Genomic DNA, 25,652 nt, shown 5'->3' with positions numbered 1-25,652 from the left:
CAAAAAAGCACGAACGAGCCGCTTTTCTCCTTCAGAATCTACTGGAATGACGTTGATGGTGTTGAAAAGTTACAGTGCGTTTTGTGTTTGAGCGTCACCGGCGATGCCTCAGGTGTTAAAGGGTTAAACAGCAGGGGGGGGCAGACGTGCTCCACGCCGCCCCTGAACTGTGAGAACACTTCAGGACTAATTAATTTACATCTGGACACCGCTTTGTTAATCCACCCTTGTGTTTCAGGAGTCTCATTATCACAATCAGCCTCCTCTGTTCACTGACGGGATTATGAGGCTCATTGCAAAGCTTTAATAATATTCAAGCACAGTCAACTGGATGAGAAGGAGAATTCTGCAGCCTCCATTTCCCAGAGTCCCCAGCCTGCAAGGCCAAACGAGCCCCATATGGTTTAGAAGTGGGCGGAAAATATGGGACCCAAATGGGTTAGTCCGCAGTTTCTTGGTGGTGCCCAGCTTGGCTTAAGTGGGCTCTCAGTGGGTAGGCTTGCTATGTTAGCTAGACGCCTGGTAGACAGTGTAGCGTGTTAGCAAGCTTTGCTATAACAAGCTGCACTGGATGAAGCGAGTTAGCGAGCTCAATTGTAGCATGCTAGCGAGCTAGCAAGCTCCACTGTATTTAGCTGGGGAGCTCCCCTGTAGCCAGCTAGCAAGCTCTGCTGTATTAAGCTAGTGAGCTTCGATGTTGCGAGATCCTCTGTAGCAAGCTAGCAAGCTCATCTGTAGCGAGCTCCTCTGTAGCGAACTAGCAAGCTCATCTGTAGCGAGCTCCTCTGTAGCGAGCTAGCAAGCTCCGCTGTATTGACCTGGCAAGCTCTCCTGTAGCCAGCTAGAAAGCTCTGCTGTAGTATGTTAGTAAGCTCATCGGTATTGAGCTTGCAAACTCCAATGTAGCATGTTAGCAAACTCTACTGTACCAAGCTAGCGAGCTCCTCTGTATGCGAACTAGCGAGCTCCATTGTATTGACCTGGCAAGCTCCCCTGTAGTGAGCTAGTGTGTAGCATGCTAGTGAGCTCATCTGTAGTGAGTTCTTCTGTAGCGAGCTACCGGGCTCTGTTATACTTAGCTATCTGCTAGCAAGCTCATTTGTATCAAGATATCGAGCTCCGCTGTAGTGAGCAGACCCGCTGTCCACGTAGCAGCTGGCTAGCGTAGCGAGCTAACCCACTGAGAGCCCACTTAAAGCCAACGTAGACAAACCCATCTGGGGACACATTTTCCACCCACTTTTAGACCATATGGGGCCCACTTGGCCTTGCTGGCTGAGTACTTTGCCCAATTAACTCCAATCATGTTATAAAAAGTTGTTCCACCCGCCTCCTTCATATGTCCAAAAACCAGGGAAAACCGCGTTGATGTAAGTGAAGGAGTTTGGTCGAATCTTCCTGGAACAGTGTCAAAAAACTAACCAGATTTTTTGCGTCTGTCTGTTCAAATCCCCTTATCGTGGCCTGGCACGCCGCTGAGGTAAAAACCGCTGGTTTGTGAACATCCTTTGTCCTAGCCCTTTACACAATCGCGGCGGCATTCTTTGGCATGTGAGCGGGGAAGCAGAGGGCTCCCCGTCTCGTTTCCTGCCAGCCAAATCAGTCTGTCCGATCCCTGGCATTTCCCCGGGAATGTGACTGGAATGTTATCTGCTCGCAGATGGAATGCCTGGGTCATGGTTTAGTCCTGAGTTTCCTGAGCCGCCTGGAATAGCCACCCTCTCCCACAATGCAACAGGCAGCCATGGCTAAAAAAAAAAGCCTTTATGACAATGGTCACACGTACAGCCAGAAGACGCAGCCATCCTAAGCTGAAACTGCAGCCGAATTGAGAGCTTTCTAACCGTCCAAGGAACCTTGAGAAGACATTTATTAAAAACACTTCACAAAATAAGGCACTCTGATTTTTTCTCATTGTCCCGAATGCTTTCAGTCTGCAGAGAGGTAGAGGCGGAGGAAGCTGTGCAAGCCGCCTCATCCACCTCTGCGTTGTCACAATGCTTCAAAGGCAGGCGGGAGATGAAAGCAGCTGATAGGAGGCGGCTGATGGAATCTGAGGATCAGATTCTGCTCCTTCAAAGGGGAGCAGACAAGAAGAAGGAAACGAGCACCAGCTATCAGTTCACGGGCAGCTGTCCCACAATCCCCTGTGCCACCTTTACCTGGCTTTCTGCTTTTTCTGACAGGCTGCCGCCCCACACAGACTGCTCCTCATAACGTCAGTAGAGTGATAAAAGCTGCAGTTCCCAAACTCCGTGATGGGGGGCGCTGTTCTCAGAACCTGTCATCTCGCAGCTGAGTGGGGGACTTGAAGGGTTTCAGCCCCAGAGTCCTGCGGGGGTGAGCCCTCTCTTTGGTCATATCCAGAGGCTTGCTGCAGGCCGTCCAGCTGAGGTCGATGAGGGAGGAGTCTGCCGGGTTGATGGGCGCCACGCGGAACGACGGCAGCGTGGGAGAGCCGTTGGCGGAGCAGGGGGCGGAGCGGGAGGTGGGGAAGGGAGTGGAGAAAGGGTCGAAGGGGGTCGCCACTTCTGAGCTGCTCGAGGGGTCTGCTTTGAGCGCAAAGGGGTCGCAGTCCGGGGAAGGGAAGGGGTCGCAGTTGGTGAAGGGGTTTGTGGGTGACGGCTGGTATCCCATCAAGCTGTTGTCGGAACGGACTGGACTTCGAGCGCTTGCCGCGTGCCCGCCGCCCGCTGAGATGAAGCTCCAGGGGTCGATGCGGGGCCGGATGGGAGACGGGCGAGGCCGGGGGATGACGCTGACCTCCAGGCGGCGGGTTTTGGGACTCCACAGGGCGGGGTTGGGGTGGAGATAGTAGGGCACCAGAGACTTCTCCTCCGAGTCCTGTGCGTCTTGGCACAAGGGCAAGTCCAGTTCTGCAGAGAGAAGATTAAGAATCTGAAGCAAATTGTTTTTTGGAACATTTATGGTATCAAAAGAGAAAGAAAAAAGCTGAATATCCTGAGCTGATTGTGTAACGCAGGGGGTCCAGAACCACAGCCCGTGGGCCGGACCGCCTCCACATTTGGCTCTCCCCCACACACCATCAGAAACGCTGATTGAGACCAACATAGAACGTGACTTTTTATTCCACCCTTCTGCAGCCTGAACCGTGTCGGGAGAGGATCGAATATTTATTGGTTTAATAGAAACTCACATTTTACCATTTTTTTAGGCTAATTTGGCATTTACCTTATATTTCTGCTACATTATAACTATTTGGCTAATTTTAGCTTTTTTTTTTTTGTTCATTTTTTTTGGCTAATTTGGAGTTTAGCTAATAAATATTAGCTAAACTTATAGCCAGCCTTATGCTAGCTGTTTTGGCTAAATTAAACATTTTATCTGTCTTTATGCCAATTTGGCATTTAGCTAATGTTTTAGCTGGCCATCAGCTTCAGTCATTTCAGCTATTAGTTTCAGTGTTTTTAGTTATCTATTTCAGCATCTTCAGCAGCCACATTCTGCTTACAGAATTCCCACTCGCATTATCACAGGTAATGCTATATATCTAGTTTTTAAAATGTTTTAGTATTAATTTTTTCTATGAAGATTACAAACATGATTTTTTTTTTTTAAATTTGGCTATCTGTGGCTTTCTGGAAAACCATAAATGTTTTCTTTTAGGCTGTGATTGTTACATTTTTTATATTAGCTTATAAACCGACCCCGCCCCACATCAGAGAAGAAAACAGTTATGTGGCCCTCTCAAGAAAAACTTATAGGAACCGTTATGATTTACGGGGTTCAAACGAAACCGAAAGTATCTGCTGTAATCAGTTCCTTATTTTGGTGCTTAGTTTCAGTGAAGGTCTATTTGTCTTAGGACACATGTCAGACACTTCTACTCTGTTGGAGTTCTAGCCAATCCTTCTGCCTTTCCTGCGATAGTGGCCGCCAACTATCGCATCATATAAAACTGCTGACAGGGAGAGCACCCGCAGCGCTGGAATGTCTGGCTGTATTTCACAACAGATCACAGAATTTTGTAAGGTCGGTGCGTCTTCGGCCATTCAGGAGCTCAGCTTTGGGCACATGATGTTTTAAGTGACCCAATCAGCAGTTAAATACTAATCCAATAAGAACATTCGGCAGTTCTCTGACTGCAGCAATCCTCCCGGACTTCAGCGGAGCTCGCTTGCTCAATACGCCGGCAGACAGCCGCTGCAGGGAGCGGGGGCAGCCTGCTCGGGTTTCCTGAACTTTGATGTTTTTCTTATTTTCGTCGATACAATAATTTGTAGATCTCCTCACAATGAATAAATCTGATCAATATTATCCATATGTTTCATTCACTGGAAGTGTGACAGACAGCCACATGCAGCCAGTGTGCGAGCACCTCCAGGCTCGGATTTTTGACCGGCGAAAGAGGGGCGGGCCCCCGGTTTACAGCTCGGAGGTTGGAGAGCCCTGATGGGAACAGCCTGTACGTCCAAATAACGATGAAACCCAAAATGTTAGTTTTTGACATAAAGGTCTTAACCATGCCTCAATATGTGACGACTTCCATCCATCCACCTTCCTGACCGCTTCTCCCCTTTCGGGGTCGCGGGGGTGCCGGAGCCTATCCTGGCTACTGATGGGCGAAGGCGGGGTTCACCCTGGACAGGTCGCCAGTCTGTCTCAGGGCCCCAATCACACACATTCACTCTCACATTCACATCTAGGGGCAATTTAGAGTCACCAATTAACCTATGAAGCATGTTTTTGGACGGTGGGAGGAAGTCAGAGTCCCCGGTGAAAACCCACGCATGCACGGGGAGAACATGCAAACTCCACACAGAAAGGTCCCAGCCGGGAGTCGAACCGGGGCCTTCTCGCTGTGAGGCAAGAGCGCTAACCACTGCGCCACCGTGCAGCCCTATGTGACGACTTGGGAATGAAAATATGTTGATTTGGGAAGATGTAGGCATTATTTTTTATAACTCAAGTACTCAAATTGGCACCGATTAGGAACCGAAACCGAAACAAAAGAACCGCTTTGGCACTGGAACTGAATAAAACCCAATCGGTGCCTTACCCTAAGCGGTACCCTAACCCATTACCGGTTCTGTGTCCGGTACCGCATTCAGAGTGTTGAGGACCCCTGATTCAATGGGAACAGCCAGCACATCAAAAAAACGATGAGTTGAGACCCAAAACGTCAAAAAGTGACGTGGAGGGGGCCCAGACCATACGTCCAGGTAGTGCTGGGCGATATGGTAAAAATTGTACTATATACATTTTTTAATTACATATATCATGATTTACCAAAATAAAGTATATTTTCAGTTATTCTCTGATAAAAACCTTAAACCAGCTGGAACCACCATCACCAAGAAAACCTTGGGAGATACTTAACGCCACAAAGGTTGGTGCTGGCAAAGTCCTGCTGCTTAAGAATGTGCAGACCCTCCTGAAGTTTACCAAAGAACACTTTCATGATGTAGAGAGTGACTGGTCAGATCAGACCATAATGGAGATCTATGGCATCAACTCAACCCGTCGGAGGAGAAATGCTGCCTAAGAACACCATCCCTACTGTCAAGCATGGAGAAGAAGAAGCAGATCAAGGTCATGGAGTGGTCCAGCCAGTCTCTGGGCCTCAATCTTATAGAAAACCCACAGTGAGAACTAGAGCTCAGACCTGCCACCAAATCTGAATAATTAAGAAGTAATCTGGACCACAATTCTTCCATATAAGTGCAGAAACCTGTTCATCCACTACAAGAAATGTCTGTCCTCTGAGCTGCCAATAAGTACTAAGACTTTCTGGCAACGAGGTTCAAAAATGGATTTCCTTCAATGAAATGCAAATAAATGCGTTGGTTTATTTTGTTTGCATTGATTTATTCTTTTGTGATCATTAGGATGAAAAATTGTCAATTTCAATAAAACAACAAAATTAGCAAGAGATCAAATACCTCCCCTGTTATGACTGTGGTAAAACCAGGACGAGAATAAATCTGATCAAAACACAAACAAGATAAGCAGGAGAGTGACACATTATTGTATCAAAAAAGGAACAGAACAATTACAAGCAAAGAACGTTGCTGCAATTAGTCTAAATTAAGCCAAACACGGAGCTGACGGAGCTGCAACAAAGTCAAAATGAACGCTGACAGGAACATTCAACGCAAACTAAATCACCCTGAGCAAACATTTGCTGCTTCCAAATGTGATGTGTCTGCCAAACGGCATTATTTACATCAACAGCTACTCTCCCAGGCTGTGAAGCATTCAGCTGATGAGAAGAAGAGAGCCGACGGGGAAAGAAATCCTAGAGACCCCCTCACATTCACTGCCGCCATCTGTCTGCGCATCGCAGCCCCCAGTCTTTACACCCAACAAACGTAATGAGGCGCGCGGCTGAGAGACTCGCTCTTTAATTGTGTTTCTTCCTGCTGACTGACGCGCCGCCAACATGCAGATGACGCGTCGAGAACTGCAGGAAGCTGTGGACAAACCTGAGCTGTGCCGAGCAACCACACCAGATATGAAGTAGAATGCTGCTGCTTGTGTCTGTAGATGAGAACTGGACTGAATAACCCTCCACTGTCATGTTCCAAACAGGAAGTACCTGCTGGTTCCATCCATCCATCCATCCATCCATCTTCTTGACCGCTTCTTCCCTTTCGGGGTCGCGGGGGTGCCGGAGCCTATCCCGGCTACTGATGGGCGAAGGCGGGGTACACCCTGGACAGGTCGCCAGTCTGTCTCAGGGCCTCAATCACACACATTCACTCTCACATTCACACCTAGGGGCAATTTAGAGTCACCAATTAACCTATGAAGCATGTTTTTGGACGGTGGGAGGAAGCCGGAGTCCCCGGTGAAAACCCACGCATGCACGGGGAGAACATGCAAACTCCACACAGAAAGGTCCCAGCCGGGATTCGAACCGGGGCCTTCTCGCTGTGGGGCGAGAGCGCTAACCACTTGCGCCACCGTGCAGCCCCCTGCTGGTCCCAAGAAGCCAAATACTTCTATAGAGAAATAAACAGCTATTACTCATTCTATAATGCTCTTGATAATCCTCTTGGTTTTTAAATAATGTTTTTTTATTCAAGCTAGAATTTGACCAATCAGACGCCTTAGACATGGTCACACACCCAACATTCTAAACCAAACCTGCTTTCAAGTACCTTTTGTGGCTTTCCAGCAAGCGCACCCTGATTGGTGAGAGTGGTTGCCGTAGAAACGTTGACTCAGACCCACTTGAACCAATCCCTGCTTACTGACGATTTCTGGTTCCAACATGGCGACATCTGATTTGCAAGAAAAATGGCTACTGAATTGACTTCATTGACTTCTATTGGTTGTAGCCAGTGTCATCTTGCCATATTGCCGTACGGGTTTTTCTCTCTACATCACAGTGAATTCTGTGTCCTGATTGGCTGTTGACCTTGTCAATCAATCTCTTTGATGCTGCAACTCCTTTGTATAATGTGTTTAATTTTACATAAATCCTCAATTGCGATCAGATCTTTGTTTTCATTCTATAATTTTGGACAAATTTTTATATAAAGGTTTGAACTTTGAGAGTTTAAACAACAGAGAAAAGTGTGAAAAAGTTTTTGTATGTCTGAGAAAAGTTTGTAAAGTTTGTGTAATGCTGGGTGTCGATAACTTCCATAAACACTTGGATTCTATTCACCACAGCCTGCATCAACTTGATTCAGATTTTTTTTTTATTCTTTTGATCCTCTCAATTAAATTTGATTCAATTCAATTTTGAGTTTACACATTTAGACACATTTGTTTAGAAATACATTAATAATCGATATATGTTTTGAAAACATTTATATTAATCTGATCCAGTTCTTGTACTGTAAATGTATCAGTGAAATAATAAGATTGTTAATATCATCCAGTGTTACATGGATTCTCTAAAGGAGAAGTTCTAACTAAAATCTTCAGATCATTAACATTGTAAACATTGTTCTGCTTCTCCTGGAGGACGTTTCAGTTTGGACACTAGGTGGAGATTGCACCATCAGTACACATTTTCCCAAAAGAACAAGCAAAGAATGAACAAAAAAATGTGGTTTTAGACCACAAATGATTACTTTAACAATATTTCCTTAAAAGAGTTTCGAAAATTCATACCTGTGAGTTTATAAATATGTTAATTTAGTCAACAATGTATGTTTATGTCGATCGAGCGTTAGCATTAGCCGTCCTATGGGAAATTCCATTAAACATTAGCATCAAGCCAGCAGACTTTAGCATTATGTGCTAAATATATCTATATTTTGATGGATTATTGATCTGTTAAGCTTAGATCGATTCAAATCAATTAATCGATTTTATCAACCCAGCTCTACTGCAGTGAGGAGCTTCACAGCCTTAAACATCTGTAATCCAACTCAATCTATCGTAGGTTGCTTTAGGAATGTTACTCCAATCCCAGTAAACGAGGGAACACTGCAAGTCATGTTGTAGGGTGATGTTGCACTCAGTCCAGTTCTCATTTACAGTCGATGGTTGCCGTGGACATACAGGAAAAATAGAAGTCTCCCACAGCCCACTTTGAAAACAATCAGATCTGGCATCAATACAGCTTTAACAGTTTCTAAGAAATGCAGAGAAGCCTTTGAGGAAAAGTGTCAGAAAGGAAGTGTTTGATTTCTGCTTCTGATCCGTGTGGAAGACCCAGTCTGCTGCACAGAGGAAGCCAGACAGCAGATTTACAAACATTAAATCATCTGACAGATCTCAGCTGTGCAGTTTGCATTCACCCCCCCTCCCTGTAAGAAAAGCAAACTGTCTTGAAGGAGGGGGAAACCATCCAGACTGAATGCTAGCTCTGCGTAGCTCTGAAGCGTGCAGCTGCTTCTGGAGATATGCAAAGAGCACAAGTGCAGCTTTGATGGAAACAAAAATGGGTGAAAATCCCCAGAGCTACACAACTCTCGCTCAAAGAACAACATGCTGATAGTTCTCCAGCAATCTTCAGGGAACGTTGTCGAGCAGAAGTAATTTAAGGTAAAAGCTGGACCAGCCCCCCTCGAAGGCCATCATAAAGCTAATACCAATTCTTAGTGCTTCATTCTTGTTATTTGGTGAGGCAGCAGTGGGACAGAAGTGGAGTGGTTGACCTCTGATCGGAAGATCACAGGTTCGGTTCTCGCTATGCTGAACCCCCACATTGTACATTGGTGTCAGTGTTAGACACATCGGTGTCACTGTAAAACACTTCAGGCCTTCAAGGAAGGTAAAGAAGGGCTATATGAAACACGTCACTGTTAAACTGTTAGGTTTAAATCCTTTTTCACAAGAAGTGGACTATTTGATATCAATGTGATGTGTTGTCCAGATAACAGCTACAGAACCTGCAGCTTGTTCTTTCACAGCTGGTGAGGGAGGACTAACCATCAGAGAAAGAGGCATACAGTGTTTCCTGGTTTATCGCAGGAGTTACAGTAAAGAAATGAAGAAATAACCACCGATAGATGAAATCAAACCTTTGAAGAAACCTACAGCCTTGTTTCCACTGAGTGGCACAATCCAGTCCGGTATAGAATGGTCGAGATAATCCAGGTGAGCATTTCCACTCACACTTGGACCCTCACAGGTGCATGCAGGTGTAGACTGATTGGGTAGCTTTGCATCATAGTAGTGAGACTACAAGCTAACAACAATGGAGATCATTAACTCGTGCAATTATTCAATTCGTTTTTTTGTGCGATTAGTTGATTATGACCTGTAATTAATTAATCACAGTGATTTTTAACCCAATAATTGCGGCCCCTAATTGAAATTTGCCGCTGTGTTAGGGGCCCTATAAAAATTATTTTCATGGGGCTCAAAATCTTTAGATGCGCCCCTCCTTCCAGGTGTACATAACATGGCAGTAACCATCTGAAGCAAAAATGTGTTTAACGTGATTAAAAACAAAAGTGACGCACTGTAATTAATTCAGCGTGATTGACGAGATAATTTGACTGCCGTATGTATCATTGGTCCTTCCTATAAATACAAAACATCTGGTGTTGTATGAGAGAAGATTGTGGGCAGGAATGGCCAATCAACAGGTAGCTCCACCCTAACCAGTCCGTTCCATTTTTCTGGGGGCCCAAAAATTGTACGGTTCCGTTTAATGGATCTATTTTATAATGGAAAGACTCAAAACACAGACTGGACTGGAAGGGTTAGTAGAAACGAGAATTATTTTCAGTTTTATAGAGTGAAAACAAAAGGCTGTTTGTGGTCAAAAATATGGCAGACTGAAGGCATTCTGTAGAGGAGACACAGCTCTGACGACAGCCAATCAGGATGCAGAACACAGATTGTACGCATGTTAAATTGCACTTCAACAAACAGACTGACCGAGCTGAGACGCGTGCAGGCCGTGGCTGGACCTCCTCCTCCTGTCGGCGCGGTGCTCCCAGGCGTCACAGCTCAGCTCGCCGTTGCTGGAGCCAGAACTGGCGGTCCATTCTCCAGGGGTGACCCCGTCCTGCTGGAAGGAGCTCTGCGTACTGTGCGTGGTCTGCGGCGTTCGGGGGCCGGCCCTCTCGCGGGGGTTCGGCGGAGGCGGCGTCAGGGGCAGGGGCTTGAGTTCCTGGTACTGCAGGGCTAAATCCAGCAGCGGTCGGGGGAGGGGCTCAGAGGTGGAGAAGGTGATGAGGTCGTCCACCACTGGGGGATCCGAAATCAGGGGTTTGGGGTGGGAGATCTCGAGTTCTGAGAGCCCGCGGTCCTCTGATGGCGGATTGGTTCGGGGGGGCACCCTGGGGGGAACGTCCAGGCAGCGGCCGACTCCTACAGAAGCCAGGAGGGAGCCGCAGACGAGCAGAGCCCGGTGCGTGTTCTTTATCACTCCACCCGGAGAGCCCCTCTCTGACATGGGGGAGCCAGCCGGGGAATAACCCCCTTCCTCGCTCCCCGAGTCTCCCTGAGAGGGAGGGAGCCGCAGGCTGTCCTTCACGGAGGAGCCTGTGGAGACACAGAACGACCAGAGAGAAAAGCATGACTCGGCTGATTTATTATTCATTCAACTTCTATTTATAATTCACCCCGGTGTCACTCGTGTGAATTATAACGGTGGCTGAGGCGTGAACGCTGACAGCTCGGCAGGTGATGGAGGGCGCAGTACCGTTCTGAGCGAAGGAGGGCGTCGGTGTAGTGGATCGGTACTCCTCAAAGTCATCCATGGTGTCTCCATTTTCATTGCTGTCCGACTCCAGGAGCTTGGCTCTCATCGAGAGGCTGGAATGAAGCAGAAACCCTGTAAAGAGCGGCCGTGGATGAGGCCCAAAGGTGATTCACTGTGAAAGCCCACCTGCTCTCCTGCGGGCTCAGCCTCAGCACTTTAGGACTTTTGGGGCTCTTGGGGCTCTGGGGCCTCCAGTGGGTGTTCAACCTGAGGTCTCCGTTGGCCTGCTTGAGCGAGGGCGCCTCCAACGGCCAGACGGGGCTGAGGCCAAACGTCCTGCTGCTCTCACTGGGACTCACTGCGGAGAACACGGAAACACCAGAAATGAGGCGAGCGCTTCACCCCCCCACCACCACATGCTCCTCCTGATGGAGGGAAGGCATCGTGAGGATGCGGGCTGCGCCGCATCACCACCAGCTTGGGTGTGAAAAGCGGAGTGCAGACAACAGCAGAACGTCTCCGCAGACGGACTCGCCGCGCTAATGTAAATCGTGTGAACAGCTTCTGTGATGTCGGAGCAAAGGCAGCGCATTGGTCCAAGAGCTGACACCTGCTTCCATCAGACAGCACATGATTCACACTCTGCTCTCATTTCTAACACAAAAAGAAAAAAAAAATCATCTCATTCCTCACTTCCCCTCAGAATACAAAAAGACGGGAATGAATGTAGGATTCCCATCAGGCCCTGGACTGGGTTCATGACCTTTACTGTTAGCAGACGGTCAGAAAGCGCTCTGGTTCCTGAACTGGTAATCTCGTCTGTAAATCACAGTTTTTAATGACTAAACAAACGAGTTGCCGTCTTTTCTCTTTTCTCAAGCTGGGAAGGGAGAAGCTGTGGAAGAAAGTGACAAGGTTTCATTCAGAAAACTGTTGGCAGAAATATTCACGGGGTTCCAACCATCGACTGTATCAGAGAACTGGAGCGACAGTTCTCTGATAGTGTGACATCATCCATAGAAGAGGGTTTACTTCCAGTTCCAAACAAATGAAGTCAACTTTGTCGCCATTGTATCGCGATACAGACGCCGCCATGTTGGAACATTATTAAGCAGTGATTGGTCCAAATTGGTTTGAATCAAAGTTTCTATGGCAACCACTCTTCCCAATCCGGAGTGAGGTTGTTGGAAGAGGTAGGGGCGTGGCCTTGAACGTAGGGGACAACGGGAACCATCGACTTTTACCAAGGCATTCCATTGGTCAGTTTATAACTTGAAAAGAAAAAAACTATTACCAAAAAAATGATTAACAAGAACTAAGGCTGTAAACATTCATGCGTTGGCGCATGCAATGAATCGACCCAAATTAACACATTAATATCTATGAACACAAATGAATCACACCTCACGGAGAGGCAGTACTTCATTTTGCATCCCCAGTTCAGGCTTGTACGGCGTGCATTAAAACAACTCGCAAAATAGCCTAAAAAACAAAAAAAAAGGCCTAAGTTAGCCAAAAATAGCTAGCATGTAGCCTAAGTATTAGCTAAAGTCCAAAATAGACCAAAAAAAAGGCTTAATAAGCCAAAATAGCTAGCAGGTAGCTGAAGTATTAGCTAAACTCCAAAATGGCCTTAAAAAACAAAACAAAAAAAGCCTAAAGTGGCCAAAATAGCCAACATTTAGCTGAAATATTAGCTAAACTATAAAATAGCCTAAAGATCCTTAATAAATGCCAAAATAGTCTAAAAAGCTAGCAGAATGCCATTATAACTTTCAACTTTACTACACTCTGACTCCAGCTTGTTTAAAGTAACAACTAATTGACTAATAAATTGTCGACTATTTTAATAGCTGATTAGTCGTCGATTAGTCGACTAATCGTGACAGTCCTACTGCAGACTAACATCAATATTACCAGCTGTGACTCTCACCCCTCCAGGTCAAAACTCACATTACCACATTTACTATAACGGATAAAGAGTACAAATGATATCTCGGTGATATCTGTCGTGTAATCACAATCATAAAAGAGTAGCTTCATATTTCAGGACTTTGAGCGTGAGAAGTGCTGACATGTGTGTCAGCAGTAAAACAGAGGATTTGCATTAATCGTGTCATCTATATGCTGATGGAAGGAAGAAATGCTGAGTTTTCACACAGCAAGGTGTCAAACATCTGCAGGTTAAGAAGCTTTTTTGAGGTTGCTACAGAAATATGAAAATACTTCTAATGCTTTTTTAAAACTTTCCATAAACCCCTCAAGTCGATGTATAAAACTGGTAATGAAAATTCAGATGATTGGATCTTTTTTTAGTTTACAGGAGAGGAATGATTTATGTGTCCTAGTTTGTGAGGTTTGATTTGAATCCTGACCTAATTATTTGTACTTTTTCCCCTAAAATGCAGAAGGCTGTTATTGTTCCAGTAATGAGTGAGCCAGATTTGATTTTTTTGAATCTCAATCTTCAGAAACCAGGGCCCTTTTGCCTTTTCCTTTACTTTTGAAATCCACAGAACGACAATCGTAATGCCCTGCAAACCTCAGTTTCACCAGTTGAAATCTGCTCAGTCATTTAATAAAAAGTTAATTCACTTTCTATTTAATGATTGGAATCTAAAATGTAGTAAATTTGAAGAAGAAAATTGATTCTGAAAGGACTCAAGTCTTTGAGGCAGAAAACACAAAACCTCTACTAACAGTGTGACGAGTACCGATGTCCCGCTCATGGTCTTCTTTTTGGATTCTACTGATCCGATGTGATTCTTATCTTCAAGACAAATTATTACAACTTAAAATTGATGACTTTCTTCCAAAATTGTTGTTGTAGTGTAAATATGATAATGAGTGTTTATGAATAACTCATATCACTCTTTGTTTTGAGACATTATAGATATTTATATTAGGGCTGTGAACAATAACACATTAATATCCATTAATGTGTATTAATTATTCCTCACGGAGCAGCAGCCCTTCGCTTTACCTCTGCGGAGTAGGCTTCAACATTAAAACACTTTGTCTGGTTTTTTCCCCCCACTTTTACCATGGTTATTTATAACAAATTAAATATTCAATGGGTTTTTAGTACTTTAATCTTATTATTTTTTTGGTTTAAATCGCTTTTTCACAAAAAACTGATCTATAAGCGTCACTGAGCCTCGGCTGCAGCAACAAAGGAAAGTGATATAAATGCTGATTATCATGACAGGTTAAATAAAGCATCAGTTCAGAGAGAAAGTTCACCTCTTAATGCTTGTTTTTGTCCAGATAATGAAGGAAATTCTGTTTTAAAGCGACTTACGCAGTGATATACAGCAGTGATCTGAACTTTTTTAGGACTGCAGGTCCGTTTCTTATGGCTGTACGTCAGCATCCTTCTTTCTTGGAGAAGGACATTAAAGTGCTCTTCTTGGTTAACACTTGATAAATTTAAACATTTCAGACAATGACAACAAAGGAAAAATTTCTACAGCCTGTTTTTGTTCAAAAGCCTCACATTGTCATTACAATTCTTTAGTAAAACATTGTGATTAATAGTGATTAATCACAACACAAAGTGTGATCTTTCTGATATTTTTTTAATTGATTGACAGCCTTAATTAAAAGTAAATGTTCTAAATGTACAGTTTTCGGATTGATTTCATTTTGTAATTATCGATAAATATTGTAACAAAAAATATATAATAGCGCTTGATTGCGATGCATTTCTTTTTCATTTTTTTTTCCAGGTTTGCGATTAATTAGTAATTTTTTTTCATCAACTAAATCACTTTTTTCCAGAGCATGCACTTTTTAGACGGTCCCTTGGCAGCCGTCTCACTGACGTCTCTCTGACTCATTCTCATTAATAAGAATAAAATATAGATTTTTCTTTTAAAATGCTTTTTTAATGCCTCTGTTGGTTGTTGTTTGCATTAAGACAAATCAATGAACATGTTAGTGTTAAACATTTAGAGTTATGGAGTCTGAAAGTCTGAATCTGTGAATCTCTAACTTTACTGAACTGTTTCTGTTTGTCTCCTGCTCCAACTAGTGTCGTATGTCTGGATCCATTAATGATATGCAGACTTTTATTTATTTGTATTAATACGTTTGAAATATAAATAACAAATCCCTGATCAGGATCCGATTTTGATCGAGTCTGAAACTTTGTGATAATATCGTTCAGCTTCAACAGAAACGCTCATAAATGCATCCCTCTTGAAGGAACCGCCTGAGCTCTGTCACACCTGACAGAAATAAGAGCAGCTCTGGGTCTGTTTGGGTTTCTGTCCTCTTTGGTTTAACGGCTGGAACGGGAGTAGGTCTAAATAAAGAAGAACCGACTGAATCTAATCCTGCCCGCGCAGACGGGAAGTTAATAAATAAATAATGGGAGAAACATCTATATGCTGCCAACGCATATGACACAGCAGGCCCGCTGAGATTCAAAATGTGCTAACTATCACAACCTCTGGGTCCATTAATTCCATAAAAATAGGATTTTCTTGTTATCTAATTTAGCAGAATGTGGTACAATGGAAGTGAGCTCAGCAAACTCCTGCTAATCAATTTGGCAGCTCCCAAGACAAATATGTTTGGTAAGCCCTGGAGATAAATCACTGCATGCGACTATGAGGGCAAGCATAAATATCCACTAAACACATTTTAATGACAGGCGCACTCGTGGCTTAGTGACTGCCATTAAGGAGAGTCATTAGGAAGTGAGGAAAACTAGCCTGCTACCGAACAAAGCCGGCAGATGTCTGGGATTTACTTTTACAAACTGCATTCTTGTTCTTCTGCTCCGTTTTGTAAAATCCCTGACAAATTTCCTTTGTCCCTTTGTTAGGAGGCACTGTAGAGAATCCCCGCTGCACAGGAGGACCTGGGGACATTTTGGTGAGAGCCTGGCAAAGCGGAGGAGATGTTGTAAATCTCTGTGACCGCTGCAACCCTTCTTAACCCCGTCTCACACAGCAATGAATTCCACCCTGCTTATTTTTAATTCAGTCAACCGCACCGCTGCTGCAGGCTTATGAAACCGGTCATGCTCCTGTCATGCAGTCAAATGTCTCCCCCTGCTGGTGCAGTCAGGCAACTGCACCCAGGAGGTCTGAAATGGAAATAGAGGCGCTGAGAGGAAGTCAGATAATATTTGGACTGGAACAGACTATTGAAAGGGAAAAGGGTGTGTGAGAGAGACAGGGAGCACGGGGCCCGACAGGAAATGGTGGAAGACAAAAGACGCGTGGGCGGCTGTGAGAACACGTCCAGAATTGGGAAACCCATCTGGGCTGTGCTGCAACAACTTTCATCTCCACCTTTGAATTGAAACGTTCACTTCTGTACAGTCATTCGATTTGGACTCACGTTGGATTGCACGAAAACGTGGGCCGAAGGAGGGCGAGGAGCCCGAACCCAAATCCGGCGAGTTCCTCCTCTTCTCCAGGCCCGGGGACGCCTGCACTGTGATTTTATGGATGAAATCTGCAACAAAGATAGAAAGAAGAAAAAACATGTCAGATAGGTCTTTTTCTATAACGCAGAGCAGAGGGCTACAAACTTTTTCAAGATCGGTTTACTGTCAGACAATCTTTTTCTGGAGCGGTCTGCAGGAGGTTGAAGTGGGCGTCTGGTTTTATTTGTTAGTCTCCAGTTCCTCTTAAATATTGAGGTTAAAGTTTATCTTCATCCTCTGGTAAATACCTTTTTTTTTTTTTTGTAGGAAGCATTAAAATATGGTGATAGTGGAAGTAAAAAAAAAAAAAAAACACCAACTTGATCCTCATTTGACTTTAACAGTTTGACAGATTAACAGTCACTAGAACTGATACTTTCTAAATATAACAAACGTTTCAAAAACTTTGTTAGCAGCATCCTTGTAACATTAGACAGTCGGTTGCTGAATATTCTTGATTATTATCATGGGATCGACTGTCACAATAAATCCACATTTGGAGTAAAGACTCTTAGTTTTTTTTTGTCTGTTAAATGTAGATTTCTTTTATTTTGAAGTCGAAGGCTCTTCTTCTGTCTCCTCTCTAGATGTTTTCTGCCAAAATAAACTTTCCAAATACGTTTGTTTTTGTTTATTTTGCTAGCTTGGAGGCTTTTAATTTAGCGGACGGTGCAGCCACTTTAAGAAAAGAGTGGTTGGATTTTGAAAAACGTGACTGAGTGACTTGAATGAAGTAGTTTTTCAAAGTAAGACTTCCTTTGGAATCAGATTTTTAAATAAAACAGGAAATTTATTTATTTATTTTTTTCTTGGCGTCCCGTTACCAACAGACCGGTACGGTTCCCCAGCTCAGGGGTTGAAAACCACTGATGCAAATAAACAAAATTACAATTACAAAACCAGGTGACTATGAAATGATGTGTTTCATGCTTTGATTTATTTTACTTTCCGAATGTAATTTTATCTTCACTTTCCTATGATTTTCTTTCAAAACCCAGTACATTCATGAGGATGCCAGTGCAGGTTCTGCGTCTAGGTTTAATTACACTATACCTTCATGTTTGCATGGTACACTGAACACAACATTAAAACTACCTTAACTTCACTCAATCTTGATCGTGCTTAAGCAAAAGTTGAAAACTCCACAAACGTTAGCTTCAGTACTGTGTCATGCTCAGGTCCAATCACGTTTTATTGATGATGAAAATGTGAGAGGCAGATCGGGCAGGTACTTCCCACTGAAAACATCCTAGATCAGGGGTGTCAGACTCAATCGCACAAGGGGCTAAAATCCAAAACACACCTTAAGTCGCGGGCCAAACAGGATAAATGTTTATTGAACACTAAAACCACATTTTTTAAACTTTAAAACCATAACTTTTTAACATAATTATGAACTACATATATCATTACCTGCTATAATGCTAGTGTCAATGCTGTAAGCTGAATTTGAAAAATAAATAAATTAATTTGAATTTAGCCGCTGAAGATGCTAGTGATGATAGCTGAAGATGCTGAAGCTGATAGCTGAAAACACTGAAGCTGATAGCCAGCTAAAATATTAGCTAAATGCCAAATTAGCCTAAATTGAAACAAAAAAAACGTAGGTTAGCCAAAACAGCTAGCATGTGGCTGAAAAAATAGCTAAAAACTGAAAAAGACTTCTGAGAAATTCCTGGGGAACTGGATTTTAGAATTGTAGTTTGGGACACCCTGACAAAAAGGCAAAGACTCCATATATCCAGGAAGTAGTGAGGGAATTCAGACACAGCCCCTCACCTTAGCTTGTTACCCTAATACTGATATGCTACGCTAACAGGTTAGCACAAAGCAGATCTTATTTTCAAGCTAGCAGAAGTCACTTGAGAGAAAAAAACTGACTCCAAGCTAAAAAAAAAAAAAAAAAAATTAAATTAAAAAAAGAAACTACAGTTAAATAAAAGTTTACTGTTGCTAATTTGGTAGCTTTGCTTCTAACATGTTTGTGTTGATGCTAACTTTCACTTTCCAACTGAATTCTGTCCAAAGCGATGCCGTGTGGATGTGCTTCCTTTTATTGCTGGTAAAGGAAACATTGAAATGACTAAAAACGTTCAACAGCAGCACAGGAGGAAGAAAGAGACAATGACAAAGTAAAAAAAAGAGAAAAGGATGCAGGCAGATAGAGGCTGGAGGAGAGTCAAAACACTGGCAGGGGAACAGGAGGAGTAAAGACAGCGGCCAGCGCGAGGCCAGCGTACCCACAGACAGGAAGAGCCCAGGCGTGGTTGGATCGCTCTCCCCCCTATTCAACCCCCCACCACTGCCACCACATCACCGCCCTGCTACTGCTGGGAAAGCCCTGACCACCACGCACGCATGCTCAGCCCAAAATAAACACGCAGAGCCTGTAGGAGCTGCTGTAAATCAAAGTCTGACAATAAACTAACAACAAAAACAACTTTGTTTTTCTCAGCTGATACTTCACTGATGCTGGCTTTAAATGGTAAATGGCGTATACTTGTATAGCGCTTTCTACCCTCCTTCGAGGGCCCAAAGCGCTTCACAGTCACAGACCCATTCACCCATTCACGCACACATTCACACACTGGTGGTGGCTCCGCTGCCGAACACTGGCGCCAACCTCCCACCAGAGGCAATTCGGGGTTCAGTGTCTTGCCCAAGGACACTTCGACACATGGGCGGGCAAGGCGGAGTCGAACCCGCTCACTTCTGATCAGGAGTCGACCGCCCTACCACTGCACCACGGCCGCCCCGGCGGACACACACCTTGAGGCATGCTGATCTTCTCGCCGTTCTTGCTCTTCAGCTTGTGCTTCTTGAAGGTGCCCTTCCTCTTCTTGACGTTGGGCTTCTCCTGGTTCTGGTTCATGTGGAGGATGAGGAGGCTGAGCTCGCGCTCGAACACGTCCTGCTCCCACTGAGCCAGCTGCTGCTCGCGCTGCCGCAGGAACTCCTCGTGGGACTTCTGCTCCAGCGCTGCTCGCTTCAGCTCTTCCTCACGGCACCGCAGCTCCTGGTGGAGAAGAGGAGAGGGCCGAGACCAAACCGTTCAGTAGGGTGATGGTCTATCGGTCTTTTAAGAAACAGACCGTAGGATGAATGAAATCACACAAACTAACAAAGAACAACAACTGCAGGACTTTTAAATGGAGCTTTGAGAGTTTACGTTGGATTTACTTGTTTCTCCTCATACATTTGACTTAATATCATGATGATAATACCACAACCACATCATTTTATGGATTAAACTCCCCCTATGACCATTGTTTTTGTTTTAGAAAAACGTTCCCAGCAGTGTTTCAATTAAGATTATGAAGTTTTTAACCAAACTCCCACAACCTAAATGTCTTAAAAAGTCATTTCTCATGTTGATCTGAATCTCCTCTGAGGGGGAGTGGCTTTTGGAGCTCCGCCCCTGATCCCCCCCTGTAGGTGCTCACACACCGGCTGTGTTGGCGGGCATTGAAGCGACCACTTTCAATGAAGACTATGCAAACTCAAGTAGAAGTCCAAAATTCTGCTCTATTTTGGATCAATCAGGGCAAATATTCTAACATTTTCTGAAACAATTTATTTAAAAATAATTAAAAAAAATCAACTTCACTCTTTTGGTACCAGACAAGGGCAGATATTCCACCTTCCTCTTATCCATAAGTCACATTTTCCTTACCGTTACCGTGGCAACAAAATATTAAACGAGTTTGAGTTCTTGATAGTAAGATTCAATAAAAATAATCTAAAAATTATATAGGTATAAAAATGGGGTTGGAAAAAGATGATTAAAAAGATAAATTTACCAATTTCCTTTTCATATAATTAGAATTGTTTTGTTTTTATTTTTTTAGATTCTTTAAACTTTAGTTCTCTATTTATTTACTTACTGTGTTTTATTTTATTTTTCAACAGAGGTGTGTTACCATTTTGGATAAACCCAGTTGAGTTTCTGTAACACACCATCACATGATTTTACTTTTCTGTATTTTTATTTTGCTTGTATTCCTATTTCCTTTTTATGTGCGTAAATAAATAAATAAATAAATGAATAAATCAAATCAAACATCTGGAGACCAATAGTCACAGTTAAATAAGTTGGGCTACATTTTAAATAAGCTTAGTTTGGCCTTTAAGTTACTTTTTCCTGTCTAAATAAAAAGAAGTTACAGTTGTGTTCCAAAAATGTGCAGAAAGTTGTTCCCACCTTTTCCTTTGACCGCAGCTCATCAAACATGTCCTGAATCTCGAGCTTCCAGTCCTCCTGCAGCGAGTGGAAGGAGTCTTGTGGCATCTCCTCCTTCACCTGCTCCTCCAGCGCCATCAGCTGCGTCAGGATGGAGCTGAAGTTGGGCCTCCGGTGAGGGTCCTGGTCCCAGCATTCTGTTGAACGGTCAGCAAACATGATCACGACTGTCCACCATCGCACAGACAGAACATCCTCATATAGTTGGATGATGTAGATGTTGAACCAGATTTAAGACTAAATAAATGAGTCTTTGAGAATGAAGTACTTTAACACAAAGTCTAGTTTTTATTTAGGTAGTTCAGGCTCAATCTATAAACAAGCTGATCCTCTGCTGGAAGTCTTCTGCTTAATTAACTTGATGCTGGGGAGGTTCGCATAATTACCCATAAAACACGGGTCAAAGTCAAGGCTGGGGGCCGGATCCGGCCCTCCAGATCATTTTATTTTATTGTTATCAATGGCTGATGTTATCTTGCACTTATTTATAACTTGTATCACTTTGACAAAATATATTTGAAAGTTATTTAAGGTTTAAGTTGATTTATTCTGGAATAATATTCCTGCCTTTCTATTATTCAGAATTATGCTAAAAAGTTTTAAAAAATGAATTTATGATAGCTTTTTGGAGTTTAGACTATTTTGGAGATTAGCTAATATTTTAATATTAATAGATTAATGATATCTGTTGATTTTAGCTAATATTTCAGCTACATGCTAGCTGTTTTGGCTAATTTAAGCTTTTTTGTTGTTTTTTAGGCTGTTTTGAAGTTTGCTATTTTTACAGATACATGCTAGCTGTTTTGGCTAACCTAGTTTTTTTTCTTTTCTTTTTTAGTGTTCTTAGGCTAATTTGACACTTAACTTATCAGTTAGCCGGCTATCAGCTTCAGCATTTTAATGCAATTTCATCATCTTCTGCTATCAGCACTAGCATCTTCAGCAGCCAAATTCAGCTTACAGCATTCACACTAGCATTATCACAGGTAATGCTATGTATCTAGTTCATAATTGTGTCAAAAGTTACAGTTTTGAAGTTTTAAAAATGTAGTTTTAGAGTGTTTAATAAATGTTTATCCTGTTCAGCCCGTGACCTAAAGTGTGTTTTGGATTTTAGCCCCTTGTGTTATTGAATTTGACACCCCTGCCATAAAACCTTAGGCCTAATAAGCACATCTGAAACAGGGCCAATGCCTAATGAACCCTCTGACGTGATCAGCAGAGCTTTGATTCTCTCTTTTTTCATTAATAAAGGCAGATAAGCTAACATGAAGGCCAGAAACCTTCTGGTCGGTACAGCACGCTCATGAAACCCAACACAAGGAGAGCATGAACAGAATGCACAAACTTCAACAGGTAAAAAACACAGAAGAAGAAAGTCCTCTCCACAGCCAGGTCATTACAATCCTCCAAGGATTTGTTTTCTCTGTTGCAGTGCAACTTTGTGGAGACGGGGAAAAGCAGCTGACAGCAAAGCAAATTAGATCTGCCTCTGAAACTCCTGTCACTGCCGCTCCTCTGCTCGAGCTACCTTTAATTAGTTTTCAAAGCCTCACCTGACATGAGCTGTGCGAAGGGCTCGGGGCAGGTGGAGGGGATGGGCAGGGTGAGTTTGTTGACAGCAACCCCATAGGCAACAGCAAGTCCATCAATCCCTCTGTACGGCGCCTCTCCTGTCAGCAGCTCCCACAGCAGAACGCCATAGCTGAGGGGAGAAGGAGGACGCTCACGACCAGGAAAATATTTCAAAATATAGTTCCCACCTCATCGGAATTAGCTCAGTATAAACCTGTCCAAACCTAAATGCAGCTTTTGTGTTTAAATGATTGATTTTTCCAGTGTAAGTAGCTGTTGATAAGATATTGAAAACACAAATGTGTTCCAAAAAATGTCATTTTTCATTTGCTTGCCAAAACAACCCTATAATTAACAAATTTAAAGACCCACTCCGATCATCTTTTGATCTGAAAGCGTTTCCACTGGTGTTTTAATTGTGATGATGCCATTTTTAGCCAAAATCTAAAAACCTGTCATTTTCTTGAACATAGTTTCTGCAGAGCGGCAGCAGAAATTCATCAGAAATTCACCTTAGAGTTGTGGGCGGGACTGTTGAAGCAGAGAAATCCTCTCACTAGCTTACGGCCCCTCACACCCCAACCTAACATTAATGGTGTAACTTAAATGGCGAGCAGTATTGGTGCTGACCACCCGTACAGTTTAGATCTATTTGTCTGCAAGAGGATGCAGCAGAATGAAGTGGAGCGGGAAGTTTATGACCCGCCAATTATAGTGCCTGCAGCACTGCAACAGGTTTATTCTTTCATCTGCATGCTCATATATACAATTTTAAGATTAATTTTCTTTACAAATGTCCTCGATCATCCCGAAAAATGGCACAAGAACATTTGAAATAAGGCTGGGATAATAAAATTGATTTGAATCGATCTAAGCTTAATAGATCAATTAATAAAAATAGAAATCAATTTAGTACATAACCACCTAGTGTCCAAACTGAAACGTCCTCCAGGAGAAGCAGAACAATGTTTCCAATGTTAATGATCTGAACATTTTAGTTAGAACTTCTCCTTTAGAGAATCCATGTAACACTGGATGATATTAACAATCTCATTATTTCACTGATACATCTACAGTATGTGAACTGGATCAGATTCATATGAATATCTTATAGATAACATATAGATTATGAATGTATTCCTAAACAAATGTGTATAAATGTGTGAACTCAAACTTGAATTGAATCAAATAGAATTGAATGGATCAAAAGAATAAAATAAATACAGAATCGATTCAATCCAGACTCTGGTGAATTAAACCGTTTCTGGAAACTATTATCAATACCAGGCCCTAATTTTAAAAATACAAAAATACATAATTTTAATTGGAGTGGGTCTTTAAATTCTGTTTTTCAAATTAAAATGTGTTAGTTTTCTCCAGAAGGAGAGGACTAAACATTTACAAACATAAATGACAGATGTGTGGCTTGCATTGGACATTCAAACATCCCAGATTACACAAGATTTTCTTTTTAAATGTTTTTAGTTTTGTCTAAGTTGCATAATATGCAGAGGTGTGACTGTCGAGAATGAAAGTGGAGAAACACCAGGGAGGCGGAGAAACAAGCTTAAACAAAACCATAGACATAAAAAACAAGGAGAAAACACAAGGAAGTAACAAATTCCATGAGAACTTTCAAAATAAAGCAGGAAATGTATAAGGGACTCCAAAAAGAAGAAATGCAAAAACAAAAGACAAGATATCTGCTTTGTTAGAATGCTTTTTTAATCTTTGAATTGCCCAATCCTCCTGATATTTACACTCGCGTTCCATTTAGTGTTCAAAGGAGTTTTATAGGAACAGCTCCTTTATGTTTAAACACACAAACACGATGAATTCTTACAGGTTATACTGTCAGGATGAACTTCTAAACTCATTTTTTGTTCATACTTGCTTAAACGATGTATGATTTAGGATTTGTTGCTGTAACGTGTCACACTGCTCTGCCTTACAGAGAGCTCATCCAGGCTGCACACAAACTCTGAAGATGAAGCGTGGCGCAGGACTTGGATCCACCACACTGTCAATTAGCCTTCTGTCTGATCCGCCTGAGCGCTGTGGAGGCCAGCTGGGTGGAAATGCAGGCCGCAGCCTTTTTTAAAGAAAAAAATTTGGTTCTATAATTACAACTTCCACACGCCGTGACTGTGCGGAAAAGCTTCTCATCAGCTCACCTCACTTCAGTCGACATTTAAGACAAACAATGGAGGAGAGAAAGAATCCACGAACGAAGATCCTCATTTTCAGAAAAACACTTGACATTTCTTCCTTTGGCTGTTTTGAAACTTTCCTTTTTTATTCAAGTTTTGCTCTTGGAAAAAGTTTCCTTCCTCACATTCCCTGCATACTCCTTGGCTTTCCTATTTTTCTTGCATAAACAACTTGATAAAGACAACATTTGTTCTGCTGATGTAAACCAGCCATGGCGTTCTGTCAGGGAATATTTTCAAAGCCCTTTAATGAGGACTCCATTTATAAAGTTCAATTTGCCTCTGAAAACCCACAGGTCTCATCGCTGCTGAAACTGCATAAGGTGTGTGTGAGCTTTTTATGTGTTTACACGGCTAAGAACCTGTGAGAGCGCGTTGCTCATTAGCAAGAGCTAACACACAGCTGACCAATCAGCAGCATCAATGGAATGACCTCATTTTAATGGAAGAAACCCATTTCTCTAATTGGGCACAAAGATGCACAGAATAATAGTTTTTAAATCGGGACCAAAGTGAAACAGCAGAAAAAAGCCTGTTGGGGATTTTTTCATTAAAGTGTAAATATTTGTATTTTCGTGGGAAAAACAAAACTGACAGCAGTTTTTAATTGAAGAGTTTATTATTTAATTAATACACACTAGGGGTGTAATGGATCACAGATAATCCGTACGGATCATTATTAACGGTTCTGCCCACACGTGTAGCCTTTATCAATTGTCTGTCCACACCGACTGCACTTGGTGTCAAATTCATGTACTGTACACAGTCTTTGTTTTAACAAGCATCAAAGTTGCTTCTTGACGGTTATCCAGAAGTCTGTTGACCTGAAGCTCCCACCACGAGTGGGAGGAGCTTCCGTCAAAAACTTTTCTTGAACTTGTCGCGTTGGATGCCGATACTGAGAGATCAGGTTTGTTTGTTGCTTTCCTGCAGTCGCTGCTCCGTTACAGGGGAAGGCAGTATGGCAAGCTAAAAGGATCAAAAATCCCCAGGAAAAGCAGGCATGGCAGCGCCTCACCTGCACATGTACTACAGTTAATCATAGTTATTTATAAAATTTAAATGTTCCCACAGTTAGTTTCAAGACTACAATTAATACTTAAAAAT

General features: G+C 42.8%; 1 protein-coding gene across 1 annotated transcript in view; it reads right to left on the bottom strand.

Annotated features, from left to right (window-relative positions):
* Positions 1-1,852: 1,852 nt before the first annotated feature.
* LOC112155969 (mitogen-activated protein kinase kinase kinase 11) overlaps positions 1,853-25,652 on the bottom strand; it is a 57,212-nt gene continuing 33,412 nt past the window's right edge. The window contains exons 3-10 of the mRNA XM_024288063.2: positions 22,317-22,465; positions 20,722-20,897; positions 19,290-19,536; positions 16,433-16,549; positions 11,267-11,438; positions 11,081-11,193; positions 10,312-10,920; positions 1,853-2,876 (exon numbers count right to left, since the gene is read on the bottom strand). Coding sequence (XP_024143831.1) covers positions 2,275-2,876; positions 10,312-10,920; positions 11,081-11,193; positions 11,267-11,438; positions 16,433-16,549; positions 19,290-19,536; positions 20,722-20,897; positions 22,317-22,465 — 2,185 coding nt within the window. The 3' untranslated portion in view covers positions 1,853-2,274. The remainder of the gene's footprint in view (positions 2,877-10,311; positions 10,921-11,080; positions 11,194-11,266; positions 11,439-16,432; positions 16,550-19,289; positions 19,537-20,721; positions 20,898-22,316; positions 22,466-25,652) is intronic.

This window comes from Oryzias melastigma, linkage group LG18 (assembly GCF_002922805.2).
Source record: "Oryzias melastigma strain HK-1 linkage group LG18, ASM292280v2, whole genome shotgun sequence".
Classification (NCBI taxonomy): Eukaryota; Metazoa; Chordata; class Actinopteri; order Beloniformes; family Adrianichthyidae; genus Oryzias; species Oryzias melastigma.
Note: the sequence above shows the minus strand (reverse complement) of the source record. Positions and strands in the feature narration are given on the sequence as shown.